Here is a 13,345-nt window from a genome sequence, read left to right on the forward strand (position 1 = left end):
AAAAAAAGAAAAAAAAAAAAGTGGGGCATAAGTTCTTTTTCTAAACATTATTTAAAACAACTGTATATTTTCTATACAATATATTTTCCCTAGGGCAGCCTTCACATCCTTGTTCCTCAGGCTGTAGATGAGGGGGTTGAGCATGGGGATCAACACTGTGTAGAAGAGCGAAGCCACCTTGTCTCTGTCTAGTGAATGGTTAGAGCTGGGCTGTAAATACATGAAAATCAGGGTCCCGTAGAAGACGGTGACTGCTGCCAGGTGGGAGGCACAGGTGCTGAACGCTTTCTGCCTGCCCTGAGGAGAGTGGATCTTCAAAACGATGCGCAGGATGCGGAGGTAGGAGGCGAGCACTATCAGAAGTGAGGAGATGATATTAAAGCTGGCAAAGGCAAATATTAACATTTCTTTGGTGTAGGTACTGGAACAGGARAGTGCTAACAAGGCGGGGTCGTCGCAGTAGAAATGGTTGATCATATTAGAAGCACAGAAACTCAAGCGAAATGTCATGATAGTGTGGAACAAGGCAACACAGAAACTGTACAGGTAAGGGCCAGCCACCAGTTGGACACAGACACGCTGGGACATGATGACCGTATAGTTGAGAGGGTTACAGATGGCTACAGAGCGATCGTATGCCATCCCAGTGAGAAGGAAACACTCTGTGATCAGGAACATAAGAAAACAACAGAGCTGTGCAGCACACGCATAGTAGGAAATTGTTTTTCTCTCTGACAAGAAGGTTGCCAGCATTTTGGGTGTGATGGTTGAAGAATAACAGAGGTCTACAAAGGCCAAGTGGCTGAGGAAGAAATACATTGGAGTGTGGAGCTTGCAGTCAATCCTGATGAGCACAATTATCCCCAAATTCCCCAGCAGCGTAACCATGTAGATTAGTAGGAACACCATAAAGAGAGGAATCTGAAGATCTGGATGACTGGTGAAGCCAATGAGAATGAATTCTGCCCCTCTGCTGTGATTCCTATCTGCCATTTACCTATCTTTAAAAAAAGATCTGGATGAAAAAAGGAAAGCACTCCTTAGACATAAGAGTGTTGATGTTAATTAGAAATTTCTAATACAGATTCTTAAGATCAAAGAAACTTCTCTCCTGATATCTGCAAATATTCTGCAGTCTCAGTTAATTCAAAGATCTTTTGTGGTCATTCTCACATATCCTGAGTTTTGTATATGAGATCAAGAAGTCATCTTTAGGATACTGGAAATGAAAATTATGCGATACAGAAGAAATGCAGTTGCTATGAAAATGAAGGAATAAAATAATATCCCAGGAGGTAGATGATATTTCAGATCATATTTTTAAATGGCAGGGGAGAAGGCACTTTGGTGCATACCAGGATGACAGGTATTTTCAAAACTATTTTCAGTCATGTTTCCTTCTTCAGCTACAAAAATAATACAAAAATAAATAGTGCCAAGATTTTAATAAGCACTTGAAAAAGCTCCTCTCTTTGTGTACTGTCAAAACATTAAATGAAGGCATTAAACCATATAATATTGCATTATATTATTATTGCATATAAAATTGCATTATAATATCACATTTCAGAAACTGAGTTTCTACTGACCTTATCTAGACAATTTTTCAGACAGATTTATCTGACTTTTGCATTCAATAAACAGTGCCTGTTCAAACCAGTGGATATACAGCTCTGCCAGATGTCAACTACTTGTATTAGTGGAAAGAGAGAATAGGGCGCCTAATACCCACTCTTGGGCTGGATACATCTCATGGATCTTCTTTCATCTTCAGAAATTGCTGAGTTGAATCTGATGGTGAGATATTATCACATGGTAGCCCAGGAAAAAACAAAGTTATAAAACCAAGGATCACAAGAGGATCTCTACAGCTCCCTACAACTAAAATAATATTCAAACATCTTTGTGTTGAGTTTTGCATGAATAGGACATCCTAATACAAAGAAAAGAAAAAAGAAAAGAAAAAGGATAAATGGAAAATGAATGCCATTAGCGTTTAAAGAGCTGCCAATAAACTGATTAAGAATTGTATGCAATCCACCTTCTAGGAGAATTAGATATAGACARTCAGAGGACTGAAGATAGGTAGAAGAAGACCTGAGAAACTGGTGTCATCAGCACTAGAGGAAGAAGAAAATAAGTATCATTTGAGTGTCTGATATCCATGCTTATATACAAGACCATGCTCTGTCTCCTTCCAAAATCGTGTGTATTAAAATAATAATAATAAAAAAGCACAACTGCAATGGTCTACCCTACCTTTTCAGCAGCTTTTCTTGTTCTGTTTTGCAAGTCTGCTATTTCCCTGTTGCTTATATATATATAAGCCTGTATGTGTATATTATAAAACTGTGGATTCCTTTGGGGTATGTTTTTCTTCTGAGACACATGTTAAAGTCAGCACATGATATGCAGGGTATATTTAAACATGAAAAAAAAAGTCTTATATTAATTAGTCAAAATTGTAAATCCTGTGTGAATCTTCTCTAGATGCCACCAGGGGAGCAACAAATAAATAAATAAATCTATGAAAGAGGGGAATGCRAGTCTCCCAGTCTTGCTTGGGTCCTTAGGCCAGCATGATCACAACAGCCTCACTGTTGTTTTTTACAGGAATGTGCAAGAAGAGGACRATTTCTTTCAACTTTTAATTTGATCCCAGGTGCACTGGGCTCAGAGCTCTACCTATTTCATCACGTTGTCTTCTGCAGGTATTGACTAGAGTGAGGTGATGCTGAAAGAAATATCATTGCACTGCTAAAAGSTAGCTCGCTCATGGCACTTAAAAAAAAACGATACACAAGAAAGTTAGACAATAATACAGATGACTATGGAAACAAAAAGTTGGTTTTGTTTTGATAAATCATTCTATTACAATAAGTGTTGATGTCCAGAATGCCCATATTTTGTCTACTCTCTTTCTCCAATATTGGAGATGGGAGATATCTACTTAAATCCAGACATTCATAGGAAATTGTTGTTGGGACTTATTAATGAGGCTAGAGATTAAGAAATGTTTATCCCGGTGGGTTTTGTTTAAAACTTCTATTCTCCATGGATTGGAATATCTCCAAGGTCACCCAAAGTAATATAAACACAACGTGAATACTAAAACCTGCAGAGAGGTCTTGTCTGCACTCTGACAGCTGCAGGAACAAATCATTCTCAGCATTTTGTTGAAGAAACAAGTACTAAAATACATCTCTGAGGTTTGTTTGAAGGTGAATTTTAGCCGTGACCCTACGCTCTGGAGGAACAGCCAAATCCTTCCCACTTCCTTGAAAGTGCTGCACTGACCTCTCTGTGCTGGCTGCAGATCCCCGATGTCTGAGTTTTACAGAAATTGCATCCAAGAGAAGGTACTTTGTATTCTAGTCAGTCCTCGGACATCTCACTCTGAATGAATAGGACACAAAAGGGCATCATGTGGCTATGGGTAGCCCTCTTTTTATGTATTTTATTATTTTATTTTATTTTATTTTATTTTATTTTATTTTATTTTATTTTATTTTATTTTATTTTATTTTAGGAACTTGAAAGTATTAAGAAATCTGAAAGCAAAGACCAGAGGTTGAAGGTATCTCATTTATAGCAATGAAGCTGGGGATGACAGAAGGAATCTAACAAGGAGAGTACTTTGTTCCTTGAAAATAAAGATGACACAAAGTGAGAAGATTTGTAGATGTTCATTTTTTTTCACAGCTGCCATTGCACTGGCAAGGACTGATGGCAGTGGTGGAGGCAACGGGAGCCACATTAAGCTATTTTTTTTTGTAAATATGCACAGCATAGACTGTATTATTTCCTGTCAGGCCTGTTCTGCTCCTCACATGTATTCTTTTATATATTGCATCGATTTTCTACCTGTGCTAAATGTTGCCAGGAATGTCCAGACAGAAAGCTAGATAAGAGATGAAATGCTGAATTAAACCCATGTGGGTATTCTCACTGCTTAGTTTGACAGCTAAGTTTTGGCTTTGGTWTCATTTTAAGGAAGAGAGGCCTTCYAAGTATGACTCAAGACTCTAAATGACATTTTATGACCTACCCATGGGAAGCACCTTGTCTCCCTTCAGTGATATAGAGGAAGCTGATTCCTGAAGTGCCAAAATTGGATGACTGAAGCTGCAGGATTGCAAAACTTGGTTTCTCCCACCCTTTTTCTAAACCTCCTGTTTTCTGTTATTTTATCTATCCCCTGCAGGTTGAATGCGTTACCAAAAATGGCCCCTGCAAATGGCACTGAAGTGACAGAGTTCGTTCTCTCAGGGCTGACAGACTGCCCACAACTGCAGCTCCCTCTTTTCTTCATTTTCCTGGCGATGTATACTGTCACACTGTTGGGAAACTTGGGGATAATCACATTAATCAGAGCGGATCTTCATCTTCACACTCCCATGTACTATTTCCTCAGCCACTTGGCTTTCGTGGACATTTCCTATTCCTCTGTTATCATCCCCCAGATGCTGGTACACATCTTGGAAGAGGAGAAAACCATTGSTTTCTCAAGGTGTGCAGCCCAGCTGTGCTTCTTTGTCGTCTTTGGGATCACGGAGTGCCTTCTGCTGACTGTCATGGCATTCGACAGGTATGTGGCCATCTGCAAGCCCCTCATGTACCCTGTMATCATGCGCCCGTGGACGTGTGGATGGCTGGTAGCTGGTTCCTATGCAATCAGTGTTTTGCACGCAGTGACACATGCCACTTTCRTCTTTACTTTTTCCTTCTGTGGAGCCAACATCATCAACCACTATTTCTGTGACATTCTCCCTCTCCTAGCTCTTTCCTGCTCTGACACCCACACCTATGAGGTTGTTGTCTTTGCTCTCGTCAGCACAAACTGTCTCAGCACAATGGCTATCATCTTCTTCTCCTACATTTACATCCTTCCCACCATCCTGAGGATCTGCTCTCCAGAAGGCAGGAGAAAAGCCTTCTCCACCTGTGCCCCACACCTGTTGGTTGTCACCATGTTTTACGGGGCGATTCTGTTCATGTACTTGCGCCCAAGCTCCATGAACACGTTGGCCAAGGACAAAGTGACCACACTGTTTTACACAGTCATTACTCCCATGCTGAACCCCTTCATCTACAGCCTGAGGAACAGGGAGGTGAAGATTGCCATGAAAAGAGCTGTTCATAGACTGCCATAAATGCAGTATGTTAATGAAGCTGGTAATCAAGGAAGAATTTCCCTATTGCCATTCCTATTGTTAGAGCCCCTGGTTGCATGGAAATCTGTGGTGGAAGAAGAAATTTGGTGCAAGAAAATCATATCTAGGCCACAGTGGCTAAAACAATGATGAGAACACTTTGACATTTATTAAATACAAATTTTGCTCGGAAGGTCTGGAAATATCTCTAACTTTTGTTTCAGAATGGCATGTTTGGTATTGAAATTGTCCTAAATAAAGTGAGTAAGTATTTAGAAAATCAATTTAAGTAATAAAAGTAAGAGTGATATTTCTTTATTTAGATATCTATATAGCCAATGAGAACACATATATCCACCTCTATTGCTGCAAAGAGAAGGAAATAATAGTTTTGTTCAGTGTGGTAAGAAAGAAAGCCATTTACATGGCTGATGGTAAAGCAAAACGTTGGCTAGCCATCTAGCTCTTGGGAGAGTATTTGCTTTGGAATATATCTTAATGAGCGCAATGCTTATTAAAGAATATGAAATACCACTTGAGTTTAAGCAACTTGGAGTGAGACATCTGACAAAGTAATTCATCCTATTCTCCTGACACCACTCATGGCTTGCACAAGAAGACTGGGCTTTTTGGAAAATCACATGTAATCAAGATTAAGTGCTTGTACCTTCCCACCTGTTCTGCTAAACCAGAAAATGACAAATCCCCTTAAAAAAAGAGTACATCTTGGAACAGCGAAGAAGGCATATCTCTTCTCTCAGATTGAGTGGAAATAATTTAATTAGACAAACTAAAGACTTACTCTACCCATATTCCATTTTCAGATTTCATAGGGTTCATTTTAGTTTTTCTTGTTGTTATTAAAATTAATTCTTAGGATGCTAATGATTTTTTTCTTCTAGGATGACCCATACTCATAGTTCAGATCTAAGCTCTTTTTCTCCTTTTGCAGTCCTTTTTCCTAACTTTGGCAGCAAACCCTATTTTCCCTGTCTGTGGCATATGCACCTGTACACCAGTGTAAGAGGCTCTGTGAGATGACTGCCCAGGCTCCTGTTAAAATTAGCAGGGAGAAAAACATAACAATATATGAAGCCTCAAGAACAAATCAGGCCAGTCTGAAGTAGATAGCAGGGAATGCCTAATCAACAGCCCCCTCAGCTATGCTGCTTATATTAATTACTTCTCTGCTGAAGGTAATGAGAGCTGTGCACCTAGTGCACCTGTAGAAGATGACATTTGGACGTCAATATTGAGATATCTGAATCTCTATCTGAATCTATAGTCAGGCAAGTGGAATTGCAACCTAGGTTTTCCTTATCTGGACTTGTACTGAAAGTTTAGGGTTACTTGGAGATATTTAGGAATTTACGAAACTTTTGTACAATGTGTTCTGCTCAAAAATACTGTTTTGCTTGGTTTAAAGCACATCATAAATAATGCACATTTCATCACTTGAAATCAGCCGTTCTCCAAAGATATCTCTTTCCCTCCATTGAATGTAGATCACTATTTAGCTTAGACTAGATGCCTGATTTTTAGATGGTTCAAGTCCAGTGAAATTAATTCCTTCTAGATAGAAGAACGTGAGATGCTATGTACACTTTTATTAGAATTTTGATTTTCTACCAAAAAAAAAAAAAAAAAAAAAAAAAAAAAAAAAAAAAAACACTCCACAAAACCAGTATGATTAAGGTAGGGAGCTAATAGGTAACTCCTTACCCATGTTATGCAGGTTAGCCATTAGATGGCATCAAATCATCGTGATAATGTGCAGAATACTTTGGCAATCAGACCATTATCAAGTACTAAAGTTGTGAGAGAAATAAGCCTACATTTGGATCCTGATAATGTTATTGCCCGTATTGGGAAGCCTATTCATGTTTCAAGCAGCACTTAGCACTATACTAACAGCCTTCAATCGCATTTGTCTTCAACTACTTCAAACAGTATTTGTCAGGTTGCAGTTGAAGGGAATATTAGAGGCACTTCCAAGCAGTGCTTAGATATCTGTAAAATACCTCTACAGCAAATTGTTTCATTAAGACAGTTGCACACTGGGATGAGGGCAGCATTTCAGCTGTTTGTTTTACTCTCCCTTGAGAAGATCAGGGTCTCCTGTGTCCAAAGTGTAAGCATAAAATCTCCGGCAGCTCCCAGCAACAGGATTATACCAATCTTGGAAAAGACTCTTGCCCTGGTAGGTGAGTTTCATGATGAATTCAGTACCCTCGCATCTTCCCTCAGGCAGGCAGCAAGTGTTTCAAGTCCGGTGCCTTATTAGGCCGCCTTATTATAGGTGAAGGAAAGCTTTTATTCATCAGAAAAAAAAAAAAAAGCCTTTGAAAATACATTAGAGCTTAATTTTAAAAGGTAACTAATGTTGATCTGGAGATATAGATCTTTCGCAATCACAAAGTGTAAAGGTTCCCGTGCCTTCTTGTTTGAGGGTGATCAACAAACTGCAAATAGGAAGAAAGAACTAGGTCCAAATAACTGCAAGATATATATATTTTTTTAGGGCAGAAAAAGCCGTTTTCTCTTCTGCCACTATTATCTCAAATTGTTTGAGCTCATTGATGGTTTGAAAATAAATTACAGTCTCCAGATGGAGTTTGCCTCAGTTTGCCTAACTTGAACTAAAATTCCAGGAATGGAACACACTTTAACAATTACAAATTGGAAACTTTTTTTTTTTTTTTCTGAATCTCCAAATTCAGCCTTAATCATCTGAACCAAATCCTGAATGGTTCACAGCTTTTGTTGACTTTTTTTTTTTTCAGGACCATATGCATTTATGGTTTTGTCTACATAATATTGAAATTTGTGGTTACTTTAGTGAATTGTACCAGCAGGTCTAGATCTGTTTGGAAATAAAAGAGTGAATAAGATAGAACGGTCCTTACTAGAGTTCATATTTGCATAGGTATAAATGAATCTTCACTTTTACACAGTTAAGTTAAATACTCCATTATTTTTAAAAATATGAAATGAGCATTCAAAATTAATTTGGGGGAAATGTATTTGGGGGAATGTATTCTGGGGAATATATTAAGATGAGGAGAAGCATGCAATAATAAATTAAAAAAAAAACAAACATAAAACCATTCTAAGCTCAAAGTCTGCCTGAACATCATACCTTATGTTTCACTTAGGTGAATATCTAGTACTTTTTGTAGGTTAAGTAATATATTTTCTCTGGGTAATGCATCATATAAAGGTCTTGGATATCCATATTATGTGCTCTGAAAAAAAACATTATCTAAGAACCTATTTCATAAGCATGTTGTTAAATATATTTTCTTTATAAGAAAAAATGCCTCATATGCAATTTTCTTTACCAATTTCTTTTTGATTGTTCTCCTAAAATTTATGTATGGTTATGATCTAAGTTACTGCTTTCCCCTCTGGATACTATGTTAGGTACTCATGTTATCATTCTCTTTGGGCAGGGAAGGATCAAAGCTGTTTAGTCATTGCTAGACGATGAAGAGTGACTGATCCCTCCAGCAACRTTGACCTAAAAGGTGAAAATGAAGTGAGGAAATGTCTGAAGGAAACTGTACTACAGTGACCGAGTTCATTCTCTTAGGTTTCATTAGCCATCCAGGGCTTGAGTTACCTCTGTTTGTGCTTTTTCTACTTATCTATGTTATGACTTTGGTGGGGAACATTGGCATCATTGTGCTCGTGCGATTCAATGCCTGCCTTCACACTCCCATGTACTACTTCCTAAGCAATTTATCCTTCTTGGACCTTAGCTATTCATCTACCATTTGTCCCAAGATGTTGGTGAATCTGCTAACACAGCAGAAAACCATTTCTTTAGGTGGTTGTGCAACACAGATGTTTCTGTTTGCTTCCTTTGCTGATGCCGAGTGCCTCCTTTTGGCCGTGATGGCCTATGACCGTTATGTGGCCATATGTCATCCTCTGCTCTACACACTTGTCATGTCCCGCAAAGTCTGTGCCTTCATGGTAGCTGGGGCTTATCTCAGTGGGGGTCTGACCTCACTGATTCACACAAGTTTCACGTTCACGCTGTCATTCTGTGGACCCAACACCATCCACCATTTCTTCTGTGACATTCCCCCACTGCTGAAGCTCTCCTGCTCCAACACAGAAGTCAACGAAGTCCTTCTCTTTGCCCTGTGTGGTTTCATACAAACCAGCACCTTTCTGATCATCRTTGCCTCCTACACCTGCATTCTTTACACCACCCTCCAAATCTATGCAGTGGAGGGCAGGCACAAAGCCTTCTCCACCTGCTCCTCACATCTCATAGCTGTTGCGTTATTCTATGGCTCCCTCCTCTTCACATATTTACGACCTCTCTCCAGCTACTCAATGGACACAGATAAAGTGACTGCTGTGTTTTACACTGTTGTCTTTCCCATGCTGAACCCTCTCATCTACACCCTGAGGAACAAGGAAGTAAGGGAAGTCCTAAGAAGATCAAGAGAGAGAAAAGTGTTTTTTCAGTTATCTACTTAGCAGTAAAAAAAAATGTAATTAAATAAATTAAAAAAAAGTTATAGATACATATGTAAAATAAAAATATATAAAAATACTCTTTCTCTCTTTTTCTAATTACTGTTGTCTGCAGGGTCCTAACACAGGTGTAAACATGTATATTTTAAATGCAAGAGGTTAGCTGACTTTTATCTTGATAAAAAAATCATCATGAAAACATCCCAAATCTCCCATTTGGAGGACATCTTTTCTATTATGTGATCAGCCAGGACAACAGGGCCTTTGTTTTTTTGTTTGTCTTTTTTAAAAGCATAAGCATATGCAACCAAATGAGCATAATATTCACCCTACAATCATAATGTATTCTCCTTAATACATCAAGACCTTAATTTAGGATGGGCTGAGCAAGTCCAAACATTAGCCAACTCCTGCCTGAAAAAGTGAGCCTAAGTAGCAAGCAGAGAGGATTTTTCTGTAAACTGGGTAGTTGAGGCCTACCTCAACCTGAGGCCTGTGTAAACATACTCACTTTCTGCTTGTTGCTGTGGGAGGCCAGACATTTCTTTGTCTGTTTGAAGACTCCCATGAGGGCACTTTAATGATGTCCTTTGTGTTTTAACTGAAAAATATTAGCTGAAAACTTAGGTGTTCCTGAGGGTTTGGTTCTTAACAGCTGAAATAGCGAATGGGTGCAGTAACAGGTCCTGATATGAGTTCTCAAGCTTGAGGGATAAGCTGCTGTTCTGTGCTACCCACAAGCATGAAACAATATTTCTTCTTTTCTGTGAAGGAAAAAGKATTATTTTATCTCTTCTCAGATATTTCCAGACATCTCTCACTAGTATGTCAATACAATGAGCAACTGCATATGTTTGTTTGTGCGTTTTCACTAAAGAGAAATTACAGCTCACAGACATGAGTTAGATAAGATCATGAAAGAGACTGGAAGACCCAGCTGAAAATTAGGTAAGAAAGTCTTTTTGCATCGGCAGAGGTTGTGGTAGCATCTTGGGCAATGAGATTGAAATCCAGACTTCTGCACTGTTGGAGCGTTCGGAGGCTAAGGATTGGAGAGTGTTTGAGGCTGACCTGTAAAATCCAGGTATGTCCTTGATGGTATGAGYACTGAACTGTCAATTTAGCAATATTACTGACTACATTTTACATACTTGGAGAGCTCAGAAGAGKGTCTTTTTTTGTTGTTGGTTTGCTCTGTGTAAAATCACATAGTCAATTGTAGCATTAGTGGGATGATCAGATCATTTTAACTTCATTAGACCACTTATTAGACCAAATTTGGCACGTAAAAATGTGTACAACCTCTGTAGGATTGATTTCACTGAACTTCAGATTTCTACATTAAGTCAAATATCTCAGGTGCCTTTACGGTTAATAAAAAGAGACAGAACTTCTCAGGGAGAGGCTTCTAGGCTGTTCACTCATTTCAAGAGCTGAGGTGTGCTAATGTCTGAAATTAGTAGGATGAATAGTTGAGGGACATGCTGATCATAGAGCGACCCTAGCTGATTTAGAAGTCTAAAGATATTTTAGGGATGCAAATGGTAATTGTCTGACTATTTAAAAAATGATTCCTTCTGATCTGGAGTCAACATCTATCAAGAGTGCCAGATGCCACATTTTTTTTTTTTAGTTATTTGTGGATAGCATATAGAACCAGTCAGAGAAGGACCTCATCTGACCTCTTACCCCATTGCAGTCATGGACTCTCCCCTACAATGTAAAAGCGTTGGATCTGCATTAACTTAGTCTGAAAACAGACCCAGATGTTTAACTCTCACTTTCTGCTTTGGTATTCTAAAAAGTTGACGGCAGTGAAGTGTCACCTTCCACTGGCCTTTTGAAGAGAGATGCAACGTTTGTGTTTCACAACAAAGCAACACACTGAATTCTTCAGCTGGGTCTCAGTTCCTGTATTGTCTTGGATATACACTGCTGYACCCAGAGATACTCAATAAGCTCTGCCCAGAAAGCTTTGAAGAATCTGAGTCCTGCAAAATGAAAGCAAGGGCAAGGTACTTGATGCCAGCCTTCRTCCTGCTTGATGGTGAATTACTCCATGAAATACACTTATGAACAACTTGGTCTTCTTATTTATATAGGCATCACACATTCCATCTTAGCATGTATACATGGCAGTAAGCAATCACACAACAGTGACTCACTTCATCCTCTTGGGACTCACGGCTCGCCTGGAACTGGAGTTGCCACTCTTCATGATGATCCTACTCATCTATGTTACGACCCTTGTGGGTAACATTGGAATAATATGCTTGATCAGGGCCGACATCCAACTTCAAACACCGATGTACTTCTTCCTCATTAACTTGTCATTTGTGGATCTCTGTTATTCTTCAGTTTTTGCTCCAAGGATGCTGGTAAACTTCTTAGTGCGGAGTAAGACTATTTCTTTCTCTGCATGTATTGTCCAACACTTCTCATTTGTTGTGTTCGTGACCACAGAGGGATTCCTGCTGGCTGTCATGGCCTAYGACCGCTATGTAGCTATTTGCAACCCACTACTTTACACTACACTTATGCCCAAGAAAGTTTGCATTTGGCTGGTGACTGGATCATATTTAGGGGGCCTCTTTAACTCATTGATACATACTTGTGGCTTACTGAAGTTGTCATTCTGTGGACCTAATATCATCAACCATTACTTCTGTGATACAAACCCATTRTTGAAACTTAATTGCTCAGATGGCCATATCAATGAGATTATGCTCGTAACCCTCTCTGGGATCATAGCTATGTCCACACTCTTAATTGTCATTGTCTCCTATTTCTGCATCTTCTTCTCAGTCCTAAGGATGAGGTCCACAGGTAGGTTCAAAGCCCTGTCCACCTGCACCTCACATCTGACAGCTGTAAGCCTCTTCTATGGGCCCGTGAGTTTGAGTCACATCCAGCCCAGGTCAAGATACTCACTGGAACGAGAGAAAATCTCTGCAATATGCTACACACTGCTTGTTCCTATGCTGAATCCATTGATCTACAGTCTCAGGAACAAGGAGGTGAAAAATGCAATTAGAAGGGTGATGGAAAGGAAAAAATGCTGCTCATTGGCTCGTTCGTGAGAATAATCAATTCCCTAGAAAAATTGAAAAGGGAAAAACCAGTTCAGTCCTAATGTTTTGATTTACACAAATTATATATATGCAGGATTCAAATGTAAATGAAAAATTAGGGAACCTTTGACAGATAATTTTTAGTATGTTGAAGCAACACAGAAACCTAAAGTTTTCTGTTTTTTTTTTTGTAACCAAAAATGTTGTGATTTAAACATTATGCTTTATTTTGGACATTAAAGATAAACTGGTATAAGGACAAAATAATAAAAAAACCCTTCTCTGTTCCTACTATGTTCCTGCAACTCTATGATGTATATTTACTTTCCTAGAGGAGAAGATGAAATTTGTCTAATGTTTGGCTCCCATAACATATATGTATGCTTTTTTGAGTGAGGCTGTAGGAAAATTYTTTAAATCCTTATTTCAGTGGACAGAGATTTACAAATTCAAATGCATGCCTGCAGTGTCTGGTCCCCATGGTAACTCTTGGATTACCTATTTATATTATTGTTGCTGTCTTCTAGTAGTATAGTTTATATATAACTAGATATCTATAACTATACTTATATAGTCACATATATACGCCATAGAAATGGTGGAGAATTATATTGGAATTTTCTACACAAT

The 13,345-nt window shown here is 38.7% G+C and overlaps 4 protein-coding genes across 6 annotated transcripts; 3 read left to right on the forward strand and 1 right to left on the reverse strand.

The window, feature by feature from the left end:
* Nucleotides 1-51: 51 nt before the first annotated feature.
* LOC112954049 (olfactory receptor 1038-like) lies at nt 52-6,879 on the reverse strand. Of its 2 annotated transcripts, XM_026047192.1 has the most exons (2): nt 6,869-6,879; nt 52-982 (listed from the first exon to the last, which is right to left on the reverse strand). In XM_026047192.1, the coding sequence occupies exons 1-2, from the start codon at nt 6,877-6,879 to the stop codon at nt 52-54; spliced, it is 942 nt and encodes a 313-aa protein (XP_025902977.1). The 2 variants fall into 2 exon arrangements, with proteins under 2 accessions (XP_025902977.1, XP_025902976.1); XM_026047191.1 differs by lacking the exon at nt 6,869-6,879 and having other exon boundaries at nt 52-993.
* Nucleotides 4,224-5,153, forward strand: LOC112954055 (olfactory receptor 1038-like). The gene has a single exon (XM_026047201.1). The coding sequence runs from the start codon at nt 4,224-4,226 to the stop codon at nt 5,151-5,153; it is 930 nt and encodes a 309-aa protein (XP_025902986.1).
* An 823-nt stretch (nt 6,880-7,702) lies between the features above and the next one.
* On the forward strand, nt 7,703-9,807 carry LOC112954050 (olfactory receptor 5AS1-like). Of its 2 annotated transcripts, none has more exons than XM_026047194.1 (2): nt 7,703-7,735; nt 8,697-9,647. In XM_026047194.1, the coding sequence occupies exons 1-2, from the start codon at nt 7,733-7,735 to the stop codon at nt 9,645-9,647; spliced, it is 954 nt and encodes a 317-aa protein (XP_025902979.1). In that variant the 5' UTR covers nt 7,703-7,732. The 2 variants fall into 2 exon arrangements, with proteins under 2 accessions (XP_025902979.1, XP_025902978.1); XM_026047193.1 differs by lacking the exon at nt 7,703-7,735 and adding an exon at nt 9,786-9,807 and having other exon boundaries at nt 8,700-9,610.
* Nucleotides 9,808-11,776: 1,969 nt separating this feature from the next.
* LOC112954048 (olfactory receptor-like protein COR8) lies at nt 11,777-12,724 on the forward strand. The gene has a single exon (XM_026047190.1). The coding sequence runs from the start codon at nt 11,777-11,779 to the stop codon at nt 12,722-12,724; it is 948 nt and encodes a 315-aa protein (XP_025902975.1).
* Nucleotides 12,725-13,345: the final 621 nt, after the last annotated feature.

This window comes from Nothoprocta perdicaria, unplaced genomic scaffold (genome assembly GCF_003342845.1).
Source record: "Nothoprocta perdicaria isolate Ctin4 unplaced genomic scaffold, notPer1 scaffold_481, whole genome shotgun sequence".
Classification (NCBI taxonomy): Eukaryota; Metazoa; Chordata; class Aves; order Tinamiformes; family Tinamidae; genus Nothoprocta; species Nothoprocta perdicaria.